The 13,373-nt window shown below is 46.3% G+C and overlaps 1 protein-coding gene across 3 annotated transcripts in view; it reads right to left on the bottom strand.

Annotated features, from left to right (window-relative positions):
• VCAN (versican) overlaps positions 1–13,373 on the bottom strand; it is a 95,157-nt gene that overhangs the window by 16,968 nt on the left and 64,816 nt on the right. For all 3 annotated transcript variants that reach the window (XM_004586221.2, XM_004586223.2, XM_004586222.2), the window contains 3 exons: positions 12,613–12,726; positions 7,277–7,435; positions 4,940–5,022 (listed from right to left, as the gene is read on the bottom strand). In XM_004586221.2, the coding sequence (XP_004586278.2) occupies positions 4,940–5,022; positions 7,277–7,435; positions 12,613–12,726 (356 nt within the window). The remainder of the gene's footprint in view (positions 1–4,939; positions 5,023–7,276; positions 7,436–12,612; positions 12,727–13,373) is intronic.

Here is a 13,373-nt window from a genome sequence, read left to right as displayed (position 1 = left end):
ACCGGGGGGCACCTTGAGCTCTGGAGATACGAGGTGGCAAATGAAGTGGACACACCACTCATTGACAGGTCACCCGAAAACAAGGGTAAGACACCAAAGAATGTGGAGAAGGGAGTGGCAGGAGTTCACAGCTGGGGGAAGGCGAGGTCATTGCTGCTGGACAACGGAGCAGAGGAAAGGCACTCGGCTGGTCACTCATTCTACTGGTTAAAGAAAGTCATATAAGAGTCTAGATAAGACAGGTTTGCTTAAGCTCACTAGCTTTGATGTGTATCTGGTTGGTTTAACTTAGTGTCTTTGAAGACATTCCTTGGGTGACAAGCAGAACAATTCATTATTGAGGTTCTGTGTCAGTTTCCGGCAAGGCTCGAGGTAGGGCAGGGGGAGAGATCTACAGTCAAGCTAAAGGAGAGAGCCCAGGGACAAGAGCAAAGCTGCGGGAGCCTGCAGGCAGGGCACTTCCAAAAGTTCATGGGTGACAGAAGTCAGAGGGAAGTTTGTTTTGGTGTACCAGACCCCCAAATCCCTGCCTTATTCCTTCATGACACTCATGACCCAGCAGCGCTTTGGAGACCTTCCACGTGCATGAATTTCAAAAAGTTCTTGCACCACAACAAACTCATCTCCTTGTTGCCTTTCCCACAAACTTTCGGAAGTGTCCTGTACACATTAGAACAGCAAGGCCAGGCCCAGTGCTCCTCATGAATGTGATTTTGTGAGATTTATTAGGCAAATGCCCCAAACAAATTAAGGGAATGATTTTAAAAAAACATAACAAAAATAAAAACCTGGCATTTCACCAATGAAATAAATATCCTGTAACAGAGGCCAATAATGTGGAATGAATGGATCCGAATCTGGATAATAAAACCAATTCAGATAACTTGTCCACGGAGCTTTGTTCATTTGGATAAACATATGAATTGAATTAGTTCAGCTATAAAGCATGATCCTATTAAATACGATGTAATTGTACTGCAAGTTTATTGGAATCAAAGTTTAATTATCTCAATTTAAAAAAATCATTGAATTGAGACCTAATATAAACTTGTTTGCTTTTACTGAATTTTAAGACCAAACATCAAAGGTACGGTAAGGTAAATATCAAAGATTCTGCTTGGTTTCAATACTGCCCTACCTCCTAAGACAGATGAACCTGGATAAATATTTCAAACAAAAAAAAAGGTGGGGGAGGAGAGTGAGGAGACACAGAGACATCATTCTAAAACATAAACAAAGCCCAAGAAATCACACACACTCAAGTCAAGTCCATTTCTAGACAGATGAGGACTGCAGTCCGAGGGCTTCTCTCAAAAGCAAGCACTGGGAGTTAACAGGGGACAAGGGAGAACTAGCATCAAAGGCTTGCGCATGTGGAACCCATTAGGGGACAGGGACTTCAGAAAGTGCTAGAACTGGCCTGGGGAGACACCTAGGCTGGCTCAGAATGAAGGGGAGAGGAAAGGGAGGAGACCAAAGCAGGCTGGTGGGCCGGGCATCAGTCGCAGGGGAGTAAGCTGTGCTGCTGGGCAAGGGCCTTGGCTGTTCCAGAATGTTCAAAGCTGAGGGACACGCCTTAGCACACGTGCAGGCTGCACAAACAGGGACTTCAGAAACAAACAAGTCGGTCAGAGCCGCTTCTGCCCTCACCAGGGTCACTGCTCCACTGCGGTCAGGTGGTGGCGCTCTCCTCCACCTGAGACCTGACTGAAGTGCCCTGCGCATAACCCTTAGGCCTCCGTTGACACTGAAAACCTGTTTCTCCATGGACCAATGCAAGGCTCATTAGCTGACTAAGTTCAAGATAAGCCCAGACTACGAAAATAAAGAAATTTTGTTTCCCATAGTGTTTGTTTGTGAGGCTAACGTTAAATACTTAAGGACAAAGAAACAGGCGCTTGGCCTAACATTCAAATAGAGCTTGTGATGTCTGCGTTCCAACCCAGAATGCCTGGCTCTGCTTCCAATTCCAGCTTCTCGGAAATGCAGTGTCCTGGGAGTTGGCAGGTGATGGCTCAAGTGGTTGGGTCCTTGCCCCCCAGGAGGAAGCTCTAGGTGGACTTCTGGACTCGCGTCCGGGCTGCAGCTATTACAGGCATTGCAAGAACGAATCAATGAACGGGGAATCTCTCTATCAATCTGATTTTCCTCTGATTGAGTAGATTTTTTTTACATTAATGGATACAGACAAATCAACAGTTAGTTGCTTTGTTTGGCACGATGCAATAATAATAGATAACGAGTCAAGCTCACTTATATGGTACCTGGCAGGGAAGATAAACGCCTCAAGACATTTTACAGATCCCCACACAGCTGCCAGATTTAAGTCAACATTTTGTTTCATTGACCAAGCTCACAGGGATAAGGGGTAAGACTTTATCTTACACACTGTGAAAAACAAAAAGCAGAAAAATGAACCACTTCTTTGGAGAGGCAGCCTGCTAGTAAGAAAGGCCAGAATAAAGGTCCAGTGGCACACATAACACTCTACAAAAGAGGAGGGAAAACACAAACCAATTGTGTGCAACCGATGACAGACTGGAAACTAGAACCAATGACAGATTGGAAACAGACTGGCACTTGGCTCAGACAGGTCAGTGTGGAACAAATGAGAGCTTTCCTACACATTCAGCTAGTCCAGGCTCAGTGCTGGAACACACAGGAACCCAGCTTATACCTACAGTGGAAGACAAATCCTGGCCTGGATCTGTGAGACACAAGTGTTCGAATCCCAAGCCTGAAGACATAGCCTGAGTCAAGCCCTGGGTCCAGGGCATTCTACACTCCGTAACACAAAAAGGTGCAGCAAGAACCGCACTTTCAACGGGGCTACTTACAAGGAAACAGCTAGGGGCAGTGGACGAGTAACGGACATCCTAGAAACCTGACTTCACCCACCAAAACTGAAGCATGCGTTCAACAAAGGAAAACACATTAAAAGCCTCTGCTGTGTAACAGACAGTAACCAAGTTATCAAAGTTTTAACCAAAAAAATCTATAACTTATAAAAAGGGCTGTTTTAAATTATAAATTTACTCTATGTAAACAAAATCATCCATCGTCAATTGAAACTGACATTTAAGGCCTCGTGCAATTCTACCCACTATTTATCTAACTGGCCATGATCATCCTTCTTGGGTACAAAAATGAAAACACAAAAGATACGACATTCAGCTAGGACTGCCAAGAAAATGAGACAAAGAATCCTGAGTTTGCCATTCCCACATCTCAGCGGACACAATCTTACAGCTCGAGTTCACGGCCTCCAAAAGGACCCCAAACAAACAAGAAACAACCAACAACAACAACGAAAATTGTGCTGGACTGAATATGAAAAATGAGTGAGAGAAGAACGAGACAGAAAGACCAAAAAAATCAGGCTTTTTGTTGAATTGTTCAGAGCAAAAATGCAATATGGGAGACTCAGTTTCAAGTCAAGGGAACTGGTGACAGAAGAAGCCGTGGTTTGGGAGACTAGTCTAAATTCAAATATTGGCTTCACCACTTAACAGCTTTGTGACTCCACAACAAAAAGCAACCAAATTGACCCTCCTTCCTTCACCTTTCTCCCCGCTGCACTCCTGAGCATTCCTGCAGGGGGTCGTCACACGTGCTTAACGCAGTGGCAGGCCCAGATCAGCTACACCCGCCAGGACACAGGGACGCTTGCCTGGATGGAACCAAGCACACTTTCCAAATCGCAGCTGACTTTGGCACCTGTTCTAGAAGGAACCTCACATTCTGCTAAACTCATTAAATCCCAGGGAGTGGCAGGAAATGAAGGAAATTCAAGTACCCAACTAGTTTACACCTGAGAGGAGCTTGAAATCCTTGTCAGCTTTCACCCTTTAATTTAGAACTCAGTTTCCATGTATTGTCCAGCCCAGTGGATCCCAAATTCATTTGCATTTCAGAACTACAGGGGGACACCCAGAAAATCGAGCTGCTAGGGGTCTTGCAGCAATGCATCTGGGCTGAGGTCTGGGGAGCAGTGTTTTAATCACATCCCCAGGCAAGGGTAACGCACAGTCGGTGCCAAGCACCCCTGGCAGAGCCAAGCACATCTGAACTCTTTCCAGAGTTATACTCACAGTGCATGCTCAGCACTAGCAGCTCAAAATAACTTCACTTGCTCTGGGAACCCTAAATAGTGGTCAGCATTTCTGTCACTTCTTTCTATGAAAACTATGAATATACATTGTATATAATATACAATGAAATTGGACATCCTATTTACAATGAAAGCTGAGCAAGTTTTATTTGCACAAAAGCAAACGATGTTTGGGGCAAATGTGGTACGGCATGTTAGGCTGTGGCTTGGGACACCTACATCCTATAAAGGCATGCTGGTTCGAGCTTGGCTCCTCTCTTTACAATCTGACGCCCTGGAATTGTTCTGGAAAGGCAGCCAAGGAAGGGTGGGTCAAATGCTCGGGCCTCTCTCATCCATGTGAAAGGCCTGAGTGGAACTCCAGGCTCCCAGCTTGGGCCTGGTCCAGGCCTGGCTGCTGCGAGCATGTGGGGAGTGAAGCAGAGAGAGGGAGATCTGTCTCTCCCTTTGTCTGTTCCTCTTTCTTTCAAGTAGAAGAAAAGAAACAAGTCAACCTATAGATTTGAAAATAAGCCATGCCTTACAGCAGATTCTCACTGCAATTATGGAAGAGGTAAAGGTATTTCTTCAAAGGTTTTTATCTTGCATTCATTCCTTCCCGCCCTCCTCCAAAGCTACCTGGTCCAGGGGAGATCTGCGACCTCCTCTTTTAAACAGAGGCCTGTCCATTAATGAGAAGGTGGCAGCCGTGGGTGGTCAGCTTGGAACTGCTTTCAGTTCCCTGAAGGATCCTGAGCGCATGCCGGGACTGGTGGCCAGTCTCAAGCCCCGTGGAACACACACTGGGCACGGGCTCTGCCAGGACATGGAGGTGTCCCTGGATCTTACCAGAGTGCTGCCATCTGTCCAGCGGAAGTCATGCTCGAACATCTTGTCATTGAGGCCGATCCACTGGTAATCGTGTCCCAGGCCTGAGAGGATGGGAAACCACATATGATGAATCACATATGATGAACGCTGATCAAAAGAAATCACCATCAGGATGAACCACACATCTGTTTCTCTGGATAGGTTTTCATGTAGTTGCTATGAAATTCTCTCCTAGTCTAAGCATCTTCTGTTCTACTCAAGGTGCTTTAAACCAAAAAGCAAATTTGCGGGAGTGGGTGTTTAGCCTAACAGTTCACATGGCCACGTTCCACGTGAGAGCTCTTGGGTCCCAGCCCTAGCTCCAGCTGCTGGCTCCAGCGGCTTGTTGATGCAGAGCCTGGGAGGCAGCAGGTGACGGGGTCTGGACTTGGGAGACCTTGACTGGCTTCCTAGCTATTGACCTCAGCCCAGTCCAGGCCCAGTGACTGCAGGTGTCTGGGAAGTCAACCACAGAGAGAGGCTCTGTTTCTGTCTCCCTACCTCTCAAACAAACACAATCTTTTAAAAGAATGAAAAGCTAATTTGCGAATGCCATGAAACATCGAAGTGTCTCATACAGACAAAAACTCCCTGGTGGCTAGTACTCGGAGTATTAGTTTCATCCTTACTCATGATGGAAATTTTCCATGTATTTCTTTTTTCAAGCTATGCCATTGGCATAAGTTTAATGGCCTAATAAAAATGGGCCAAAGCGTGTCAGGCTACCCTCTACGAGGAAGCCACGTGGTTCTGCTTTGAGCATCTTAAGTGGTGAACACACAGAGCAGATTGTCCTGAAAAACTATCCTCAAAATTACTGATTTTCACCATGAGATGGGTCACTGGCAAAAGCAGCAAGCAATAATGCTAAATGACTTCTGTCCAAATGCAAATTACAACCTAACTTCTCAAAGGCAGCAAGTATCAAAGATACATATTGAATAAGGAGTCAGATAACACTATTGGACCAAAAACAGCCTACACAAGAGGAGTCTTGAACAAGTTAACAGAGGAGCTGGGTTAGCTGCCACCTGTGCCAGCATCCCATAGGGACACAGGTTCAAGTCCCAGCTGCTCCATTTCTGATCCAGCTTCTTGTGGTGAAGATGATCCAAGAACTTGGGCCCCTGCTCTCATGTGGGAGAGAGATAAAGTCCCTGGCTCCTGGCTCCTGGCTCCTGGCTCTGGGCTCCTGGATCCTGGATCCTGGCTCCTGATTTGGTCTGACCCAGTCCTGGCTTCTGGGGTCATTTGGGGAGTGAACGAGCAGATTGAAGATTTTTTTTCTCTCTCTCTTCCCACTCCCCATAACTCTGTCTTTCAAATACATAACAAATCTTCTTAAAAAATTAACATAAAATATATATTGTGAAAAATATGTGTGCAGATTTCAAAATTATCGCAAACATTTTAAAATTTAATTAATCAATTTTTTATATATGAGACAGAGATACACCTCCTATCTATTGGCTTATTCCCCCAAGAACTTGCAACAGTGTTAGTGGGCCAGGCCAAATCCAGCAACTGGGAAATCAGTGTAGGTCTCCCATGTGGGTGGCAAGGGCCCAGATGCTGGAACCATCGTCTGCTGCTCCAGCACGCAGATCCGCAGGGAGCTGGGTCAGCCGCGGAGTGTCCGGGAGTCCAACCCCAACAATTGGCCTCACCAGTATGCCCAACGCTGAACCTTGCATCAAGTCAAAGCTAATTTATCTTTTACGTCCATTTTCCCATAAGCTTTTTGAAGCACCTTTCTAGTTGCTACATAAAAACTAGCTACCCCAGAATGTGCTGTTGTTTCCAGAGTTGCCAACCAGCTCTCATTTCTAGTTTCATTAGCTTTCTGTCTCTACCACCTCCCATTCTTCCTATGGCCTTCGCTCTCTGTGGTCTGAAATAATTAGAAACTCGGATAAGATTAAGATGTGTTGTTGATTAGGTTTTAACCAGCAAGATAAAAAATTACTGAAAATAATCTGAACGTGAGTCCACGCAAGCAAATCCTTAAATTGAGACCACAGAGGGAATCACGGTGAAGATTCTACTAGACCATAAGAAATGGCCATTATCAGAAGTCAAAAATGATGGAAGAGCAGTTCCCCTTATGGTCCAACTTAGACTGTGCTGCCAAGCCTCGGACTGCCGGCAGCCCAGCTCTGCCTCCCAGTGTAGTAGAACATGCCCGCACTGGAGGGCTGCGACCAGCCAGGCGATTTTAAGTAGTTCACAGGGGAAGGTTTCAATCAACTGAATCCCAACTGAGAAAGGCGAACACAGCCAAGCAGGGTTTCTGGGGCCATGTCTCTCAGTACGTACGGTTCACAAACATCTGTTCTTCGTGAGAGAGGATGCTGGTGAGGTGGGCGCCCTGCAGTCGGCATTCCCGTTCAGCCGCATCCCACGTGCGCCGGTGGGCAAAGTATTTGTAGCACTGACCCTGGAATTTGTGCCAACCGTAGTCACAAGTCTCCGTGTCTGGGGAGAAACAGGGCAGATGACACTTAGCTGCATCAGTCAACCTGGGCTCTCCCGGCCATGTGGTGACAGGATCCCCCAAGCCAAAGTCTGTGTTACCGATGCACCCCGTTTGCTCGGGGTGACAGGGAACGCTTTGTAAAGCAAGAGATCGCTGCAAAGTGGGTGGCTGCACATTTCGGACTGCAAAGACAGCGTCTGGTGACAGTTTCCAAGCGGCAGAAAGCGGGGAGAGTCGCCAGCCAGCCAGCCAGCCAGCCGGACCCTCGGGGGCTGCTTGTCGGGGGCTGCTTTAAGAAGCAGGGGGCACCAAGAAGCCTTTCTCAGACAGCCTTCCAAGGGCTAAGATAAGAATTCTGCCTCACAGGATTATGAACACTCTATTTGCGTAACCACTTCAAAGCCTCTGAAGGAGCCCTTTCCCACTTCCGAGAGATAACTGGGCAGGGACACCGGCTCCAGGCCCCTAAGATTTAAGGTGGGCAGTTTGGGGGATGTAGTGAGAACTGTGTCCTTCCTTCCCCATAAGGGAGGGAGCACACATAACTTAGTGCAAAGACACCCAGATCTCAAGTCCAGTAAAAACAAAAATAACCTGGATGCCTTGACTTGATACAACTTCATCTCCCAAGCTGCGCACGAGTGTGTGTGCGTGTTCTCTTGTATGCCATAACTGGGATCTCAACAGGATGCAAACATTACTCACAGAAATGCAAACTGCACACTGACTGCAAGTTCCAGTGCTTTCTCCTTAGCTGGTTCAAATGGATTTGCATAAGAAGTTGCCTTGCTCATGGTACTAGATTCTCATTTCAGTTTCCCATAAGCACACCCATCCACAGGGTGGGGTCACACCAAATATACCTTATGTGATATCAATTTAAATGCTTTTGACGTCTCAGAAATACACTTAAGTACTTACACATAAAAATCACAAGGCTGCGAAATTTCTAGAACTTTGGGCACTAGGAAAACCTTCTAAGGTTACTTAAGAGGCATCTTCTCCCCTCCATGTGTGGTGGGGAAAGAAAGAACTCGTGAGGGTTTTTTGTTTGTTTGTTTGTTTTTGTGCTGTGGCAGCTAGATTCAAACTCAACTAGTTTCCTGACTGACTCAATGTCTTCCTTCCTGCAACAGTGGGAAAGTGTGCATTCGGCGAGACGGGAAACTCTTCCTGGCCCTGTCATTCCGGCGGTGACGACACACAGGCTTGGCTTATCTGGAAGAGCAGTCTTTCTCGCAGTTTAGTCTACTGGGCCTGTTGTTTAGTGCAGTGCTGACTCATTGTTCCCTGGAGGTAGGGAGCGCACATGGAAGTGTTGCGGGGAGACCACCAAGTCTGCCGGGAATAGTGGAGACACAGCAAGCTGGGGTGGTGTAAAAGCAGCACTCAGCGCCCAAAAAGGAAGCACAGTTGGACCACTGGGATCTATTAATTTCCCTACAGGGGAGTTCTGTTGGAAGGATTTGGACCTGAGCTGCATGGATGGGCAGGAAAATCTATTCACATAGGAGGGAATTTACTTCTAAGAAAGGGGGCCTGGAGACGTCTTTATGGCACTTAATGCTAAGGCCAATTTGTCATACCACGGATTTCCTTGACTTTGGAAATTACTATTTATTTTGAGACATATGGTTTAAAATGCCAGAGGATTCATGGAACCAGCACCACAGTATAGGAAACTAAGCCTCCACCCGCATGCCAGATTCCCATATGGGTGCCAGTTTTCATGTTCTGGCTTACACCAATTTTGACCCACCTCCCTGCTAATGACCTGGAAAAGCAGTGGAGATGGGATTCCTGGACCTCTCCGCTCATGTGGGAGATGTGGAAGAAGCTCTGGCTCCTGGCTTCAGATGGATTCAGCTCCAGCTGAGGTAGCCATTTTGGGAGTGAACCAGCTAAAGGAAGCTCTATCGCTGTCTCTCTCCTTCCTTTTTTTTTTTTTTTTTTTTTTCTGTAACTCAAAGAAAAATAAACTTTTAAAAGATCCAGAGGATCCTAATTTATTTAGTAATGTATCAGGGGAAAAAAATCATTCTTCTATATACTCTTTCTTATACTTCATTAACCTATATGGTTTTAGTTTGGCTTTCTCTTAAAAAAAAAAAACTTTTGCTGTTAAAATAAGTTACTGTTAAGTATTTTTCCTCCTATACAAAATACTCCGACGATCCTATGGAGCAGCCCATAGCCATGTGACTGCTGGCAGCTACAAAGGAGGGGTCTTCAAGAAGGTCATGTTAGGTGCGTAGTAGGAATGGGATTCAAAATTCTTGCACCGAAGTGAATTTATTTTTTAAGATCCATTTTTTCTAAGACCTTTTTGAAGTTTGGAAACAGGTCCACAAAATAAGAAGCAATGTTTCTGTTAGAACCAAGCTGGGAGGATCTATTTGCCCATAATATCTAGACTAAAGCTTCTCAATGGCTTTAATTATTTGTGCAAACACCAGTTACTTGAACAGCCACTACATGTTTTTTAAAAATCAGATGTGCCCACTGACCAACGGGATTTTCATCACCCGTGTTTTCAACAAACCAGCAGTGGAGCAGCCACTCCCAGAGGAGTGTTCTGAGAGGAGATCTCAGAGTCAGTGTGCTAGTTATCCAACTTCATCTAAAATATCTAAACATCTAAGTCTAAATCCAAAATTCAAGACTAAAACGGCTGTCTCCGGGGCTGGCGCTGTGCTGCAGTGCTGGCATCCTACAGAGGGCTGCCCTGTTTCCCATCCAGCTCCCAGTCAGTGCACCTGGGAAGGCAGCGGGGGATGGCCCAAGGCCATGGGCCCCTGCCATCCATCTAGGAGATCCAGAAGAAGCTCCTGGCTCCTGGTTTGCCTGGCCCAGTCACAGCTGTTGTGACCTTTCGGAAAGGGATGGAAAGACCTCTCTATAAATCTACCTTTTATGTAAATCAATTAAACATAAAATACTTACATCTATAGATTATATATATATATATAAAATCTATATATGGAGTATAAATCCATATCTAAAAATCAGATGAAGCTCACTTCATTCCACCTACAAGGAAGCAACTTTTTGAAGCCACCATCAGCAGGAGCAGGTACATTCGAATCCTGCGAAGGTAACCATACAAGCTCCCAGGTTTGTAGTGCAGCAAATGGCCGCGCGGGCAGAAACCTTCCTTCTTACAGTTTCATGAAGGCTTTGTCTTTCTTAGGCTACACAAGTAATATTTTCGATACCTCTGCTGGCGACCTCGGGGACATTTGTCAACACCTTCACCCTTCTTCGGGGCAAGCTGCACCACCGACTCGGGCTGAGGCCGTGTGTACAGAACTCTTTTCTGCACGTGCCAAGACCCTTCCTAGGTTTTGTTCTGCTTTCCTCCCGCCCACATGTGCCCACACGTGCCCTCTTTTCAGAGTCACTGCGACTTGCAAGTTGCTGTCTGAGGAAACAATGACACAGCCATCGCTGAGCTCTGGCGATAGAAGTGTTTAGACAACGTCGCCGCTGTTCATGAAGAAAACATTTGTTCTTAGGCAACCTGAAAGGAGGAGGGGGAACATCTTTCACCATCCTGGCAGTAACTCACAGGCACACAGCTGTGGTGTGTAAACAGGCTGGGGGGGCGCTCCTCCGGGGGGAGAGGAGATGGCTGCACTTGTTTGAAGAGGAACTGAAAGACATTGCAAAGTGAGGTGGTACCAGGAAGGATGGGAACAAATGAAAGCCTTTTCTCTCAAAGAGAAAAACAACTGGCCCAAGTCCTTCCAACCCCCTGTTATCCACAATCCATCAGAGGGCCATGTTAGAAGTCTGAAGATACTGAGAAAAGCCTGCGCTTCAGAAGCAAGCCACTTGGATGCACTCGGCCTGGGATAGCGTTTGCGATGGGACCTCTGTGAGCCTCAACTTCTAACACCCTAACGCGCAGATGTGCCTCCAAGCCTTTGGTCAGCTGCAACTATCAAGCGTCTCTTTATTCTCTGCACCCAATTAACTCAGCCGGGTGCAGGACATGAGATTATGTGGTGCGCTTGCCCCCACGCCCACACAGCACAGTAGTGCCCGGCAGAGCAGGGACTCAACAAGTACTAGGTGAAGAGCCGAGTGCTTGAATGGTTTTTTGGTCTTGGAACTCAGGGAGGCTACAACTGTTCTGACAGATCTCAGTGCCCCACTCTCCTGTGTTCTTCAGCAAGTGACATCCTACTTTTTCACTTTTTCAGGTTCTTGCTTTGTTTTGTTCTATATTAAAAATTCTAAAACAAACTCACTCTATGCAATTAAAAAAAAAAGACACTTAGTCATTACCCATTGCCTTGGAACAATGATCCAGTGCATGCCACCATTAGCTTTGCTTTCATTTTAATGACATCTGGCTTATGACCACAAAGCAGAGGGTGGGGCCAGACCAACGTGTCTGAGTGGCTAATACATTTTCATTTTGTCTGGCAGAAGGAAGCTTGGCTCGGAGCACTTTCCCCAAAGCCAAACCACTGTATGACTTGAAGCAGAGGAAACAGGCATTGCAAAGTGGAGTGCGCTGAGCACACAAGCTGTTCTTGATTGATGAACTAGGTGATGTTACCGTCAACATACTCTCTTCGGGTGGCCTTTAGAAAGCTCTTTGTTACCAGAAAATGCCAACTACAACAATCCGGAGGGTCTGGGCCCTTCGTTTGTTCATTCCGAAAAAGTAGATACTTCTTAAGCAGGAAAATTCAAGCGGAGTTGAACTCTTAAGCAGAATCATGATACCATTTACATAGTAATACCTGGCTGGAGCTAATATTGCATTGTAACAACTATATCAATTACTTCGGCAGGTATGTGAAATAATGCCATTGAATGTAAGTGCTCAGGGCAGGAAGCAAAGGCAACTAACACTGGACTCAATAGTTCTGGGTGCCCAAGCCACAGCCAGCCAATGTCTCTGTGTTGGTAGGAAGCATGCCTAAGCAGTGCCCCTCGGGTTAGCTAGCTGTCCCTCACTTCAGCCCAGCGTCCCTGCCAAAACCATCAGCAGAAGAACCACAACCAGTCCAGGTCTCAGGCCAGGCGTTCTGAGCCACTCAGGCGTACAGACACCTAACGGACCTGGCTCCTCTGCAGGACTGCAGGAGAGACGACGCGGTAAGGCCACAGTGAGTGGAAACACGGAGAATGTGCGTCATGTAAGTGCTGTAACGGCTGTTACCTTGTTCGCAGAGCACACCAACATAGCTGGGCAGACAGAGGCAGCTGAACGTATTGAAGCCATCCACACACGTGGCTCCATTCCGGCAGGGGTTAGAATGACACTCATCAAAATCTGAAATAAAATAGTAAGACTGCGAAAACAGATTTAAAAAAAAAAAAGATCAAATAGTTCTATTTACTGTGAAATGGCCAGGTTGGCTATAGGATAATCAGTTAAAACTGAACATGAGTGTTCCTCTAAAAGATCATGTTATAATGTCTTATAATATGACATTCCTTAGATGCTATATTCTTTGAAAAGATTCTTCTAGGAAGTATATGTAAGTTTTAGTGCATGTCCTCTGCAATATTCAAGACTAATTTACACTAAAATATATTTTTTTAAAGATTTATTCATTTTATTACAGCCAGATATACAGAGAGGAGGAGAGACAGAGAGGAAGATCTTCCGTCCGATGATTCACTCCCCAAGTGAGCCGCAACTGGCAGATGCGCGCCGATCCGAAGCCGGGAACCAGGAACCTCTTCCGGGTCTCCCACGCGGGTGCAGTGTCCCAATGCACTGGGCCGTCCTCAACTGCTTTCCCAGGCCACAAGCAGGGAGCTGGATGGGAAGTGGGGCTGCCGGGATTAGAACCAGCGCCCATATGGGATCCCGGGGCTTTCAAGGCGAGGACTTTAGCCGCTAGACCACGCCGCCAGGCCCTACACTAAAATATTAAATATTATCCCTTATTTAAATCAGATATTTATATTTAG

Source organism: Ochotona princeps, chromosome 28 (genome assembly GCF_030435755.1).
Source record: "Ochotona princeps isolate mOchPri1 chromosome 28, mOchPri1.hap1, whole genome shotgun sequence".
NCBI classification, from domain to species: domain Eukaryota; kingdom Metazoa; phylum Chordata; class Mammalia; order Lagomorpha; family Ochotonidae; genus Ochotona; species Ochotona princeps.
The sequence above is the reverse complement of the archived record's forward strand: the minus strand, read 5'-3'. Positions and strand labels throughout refer to the sequence as shown.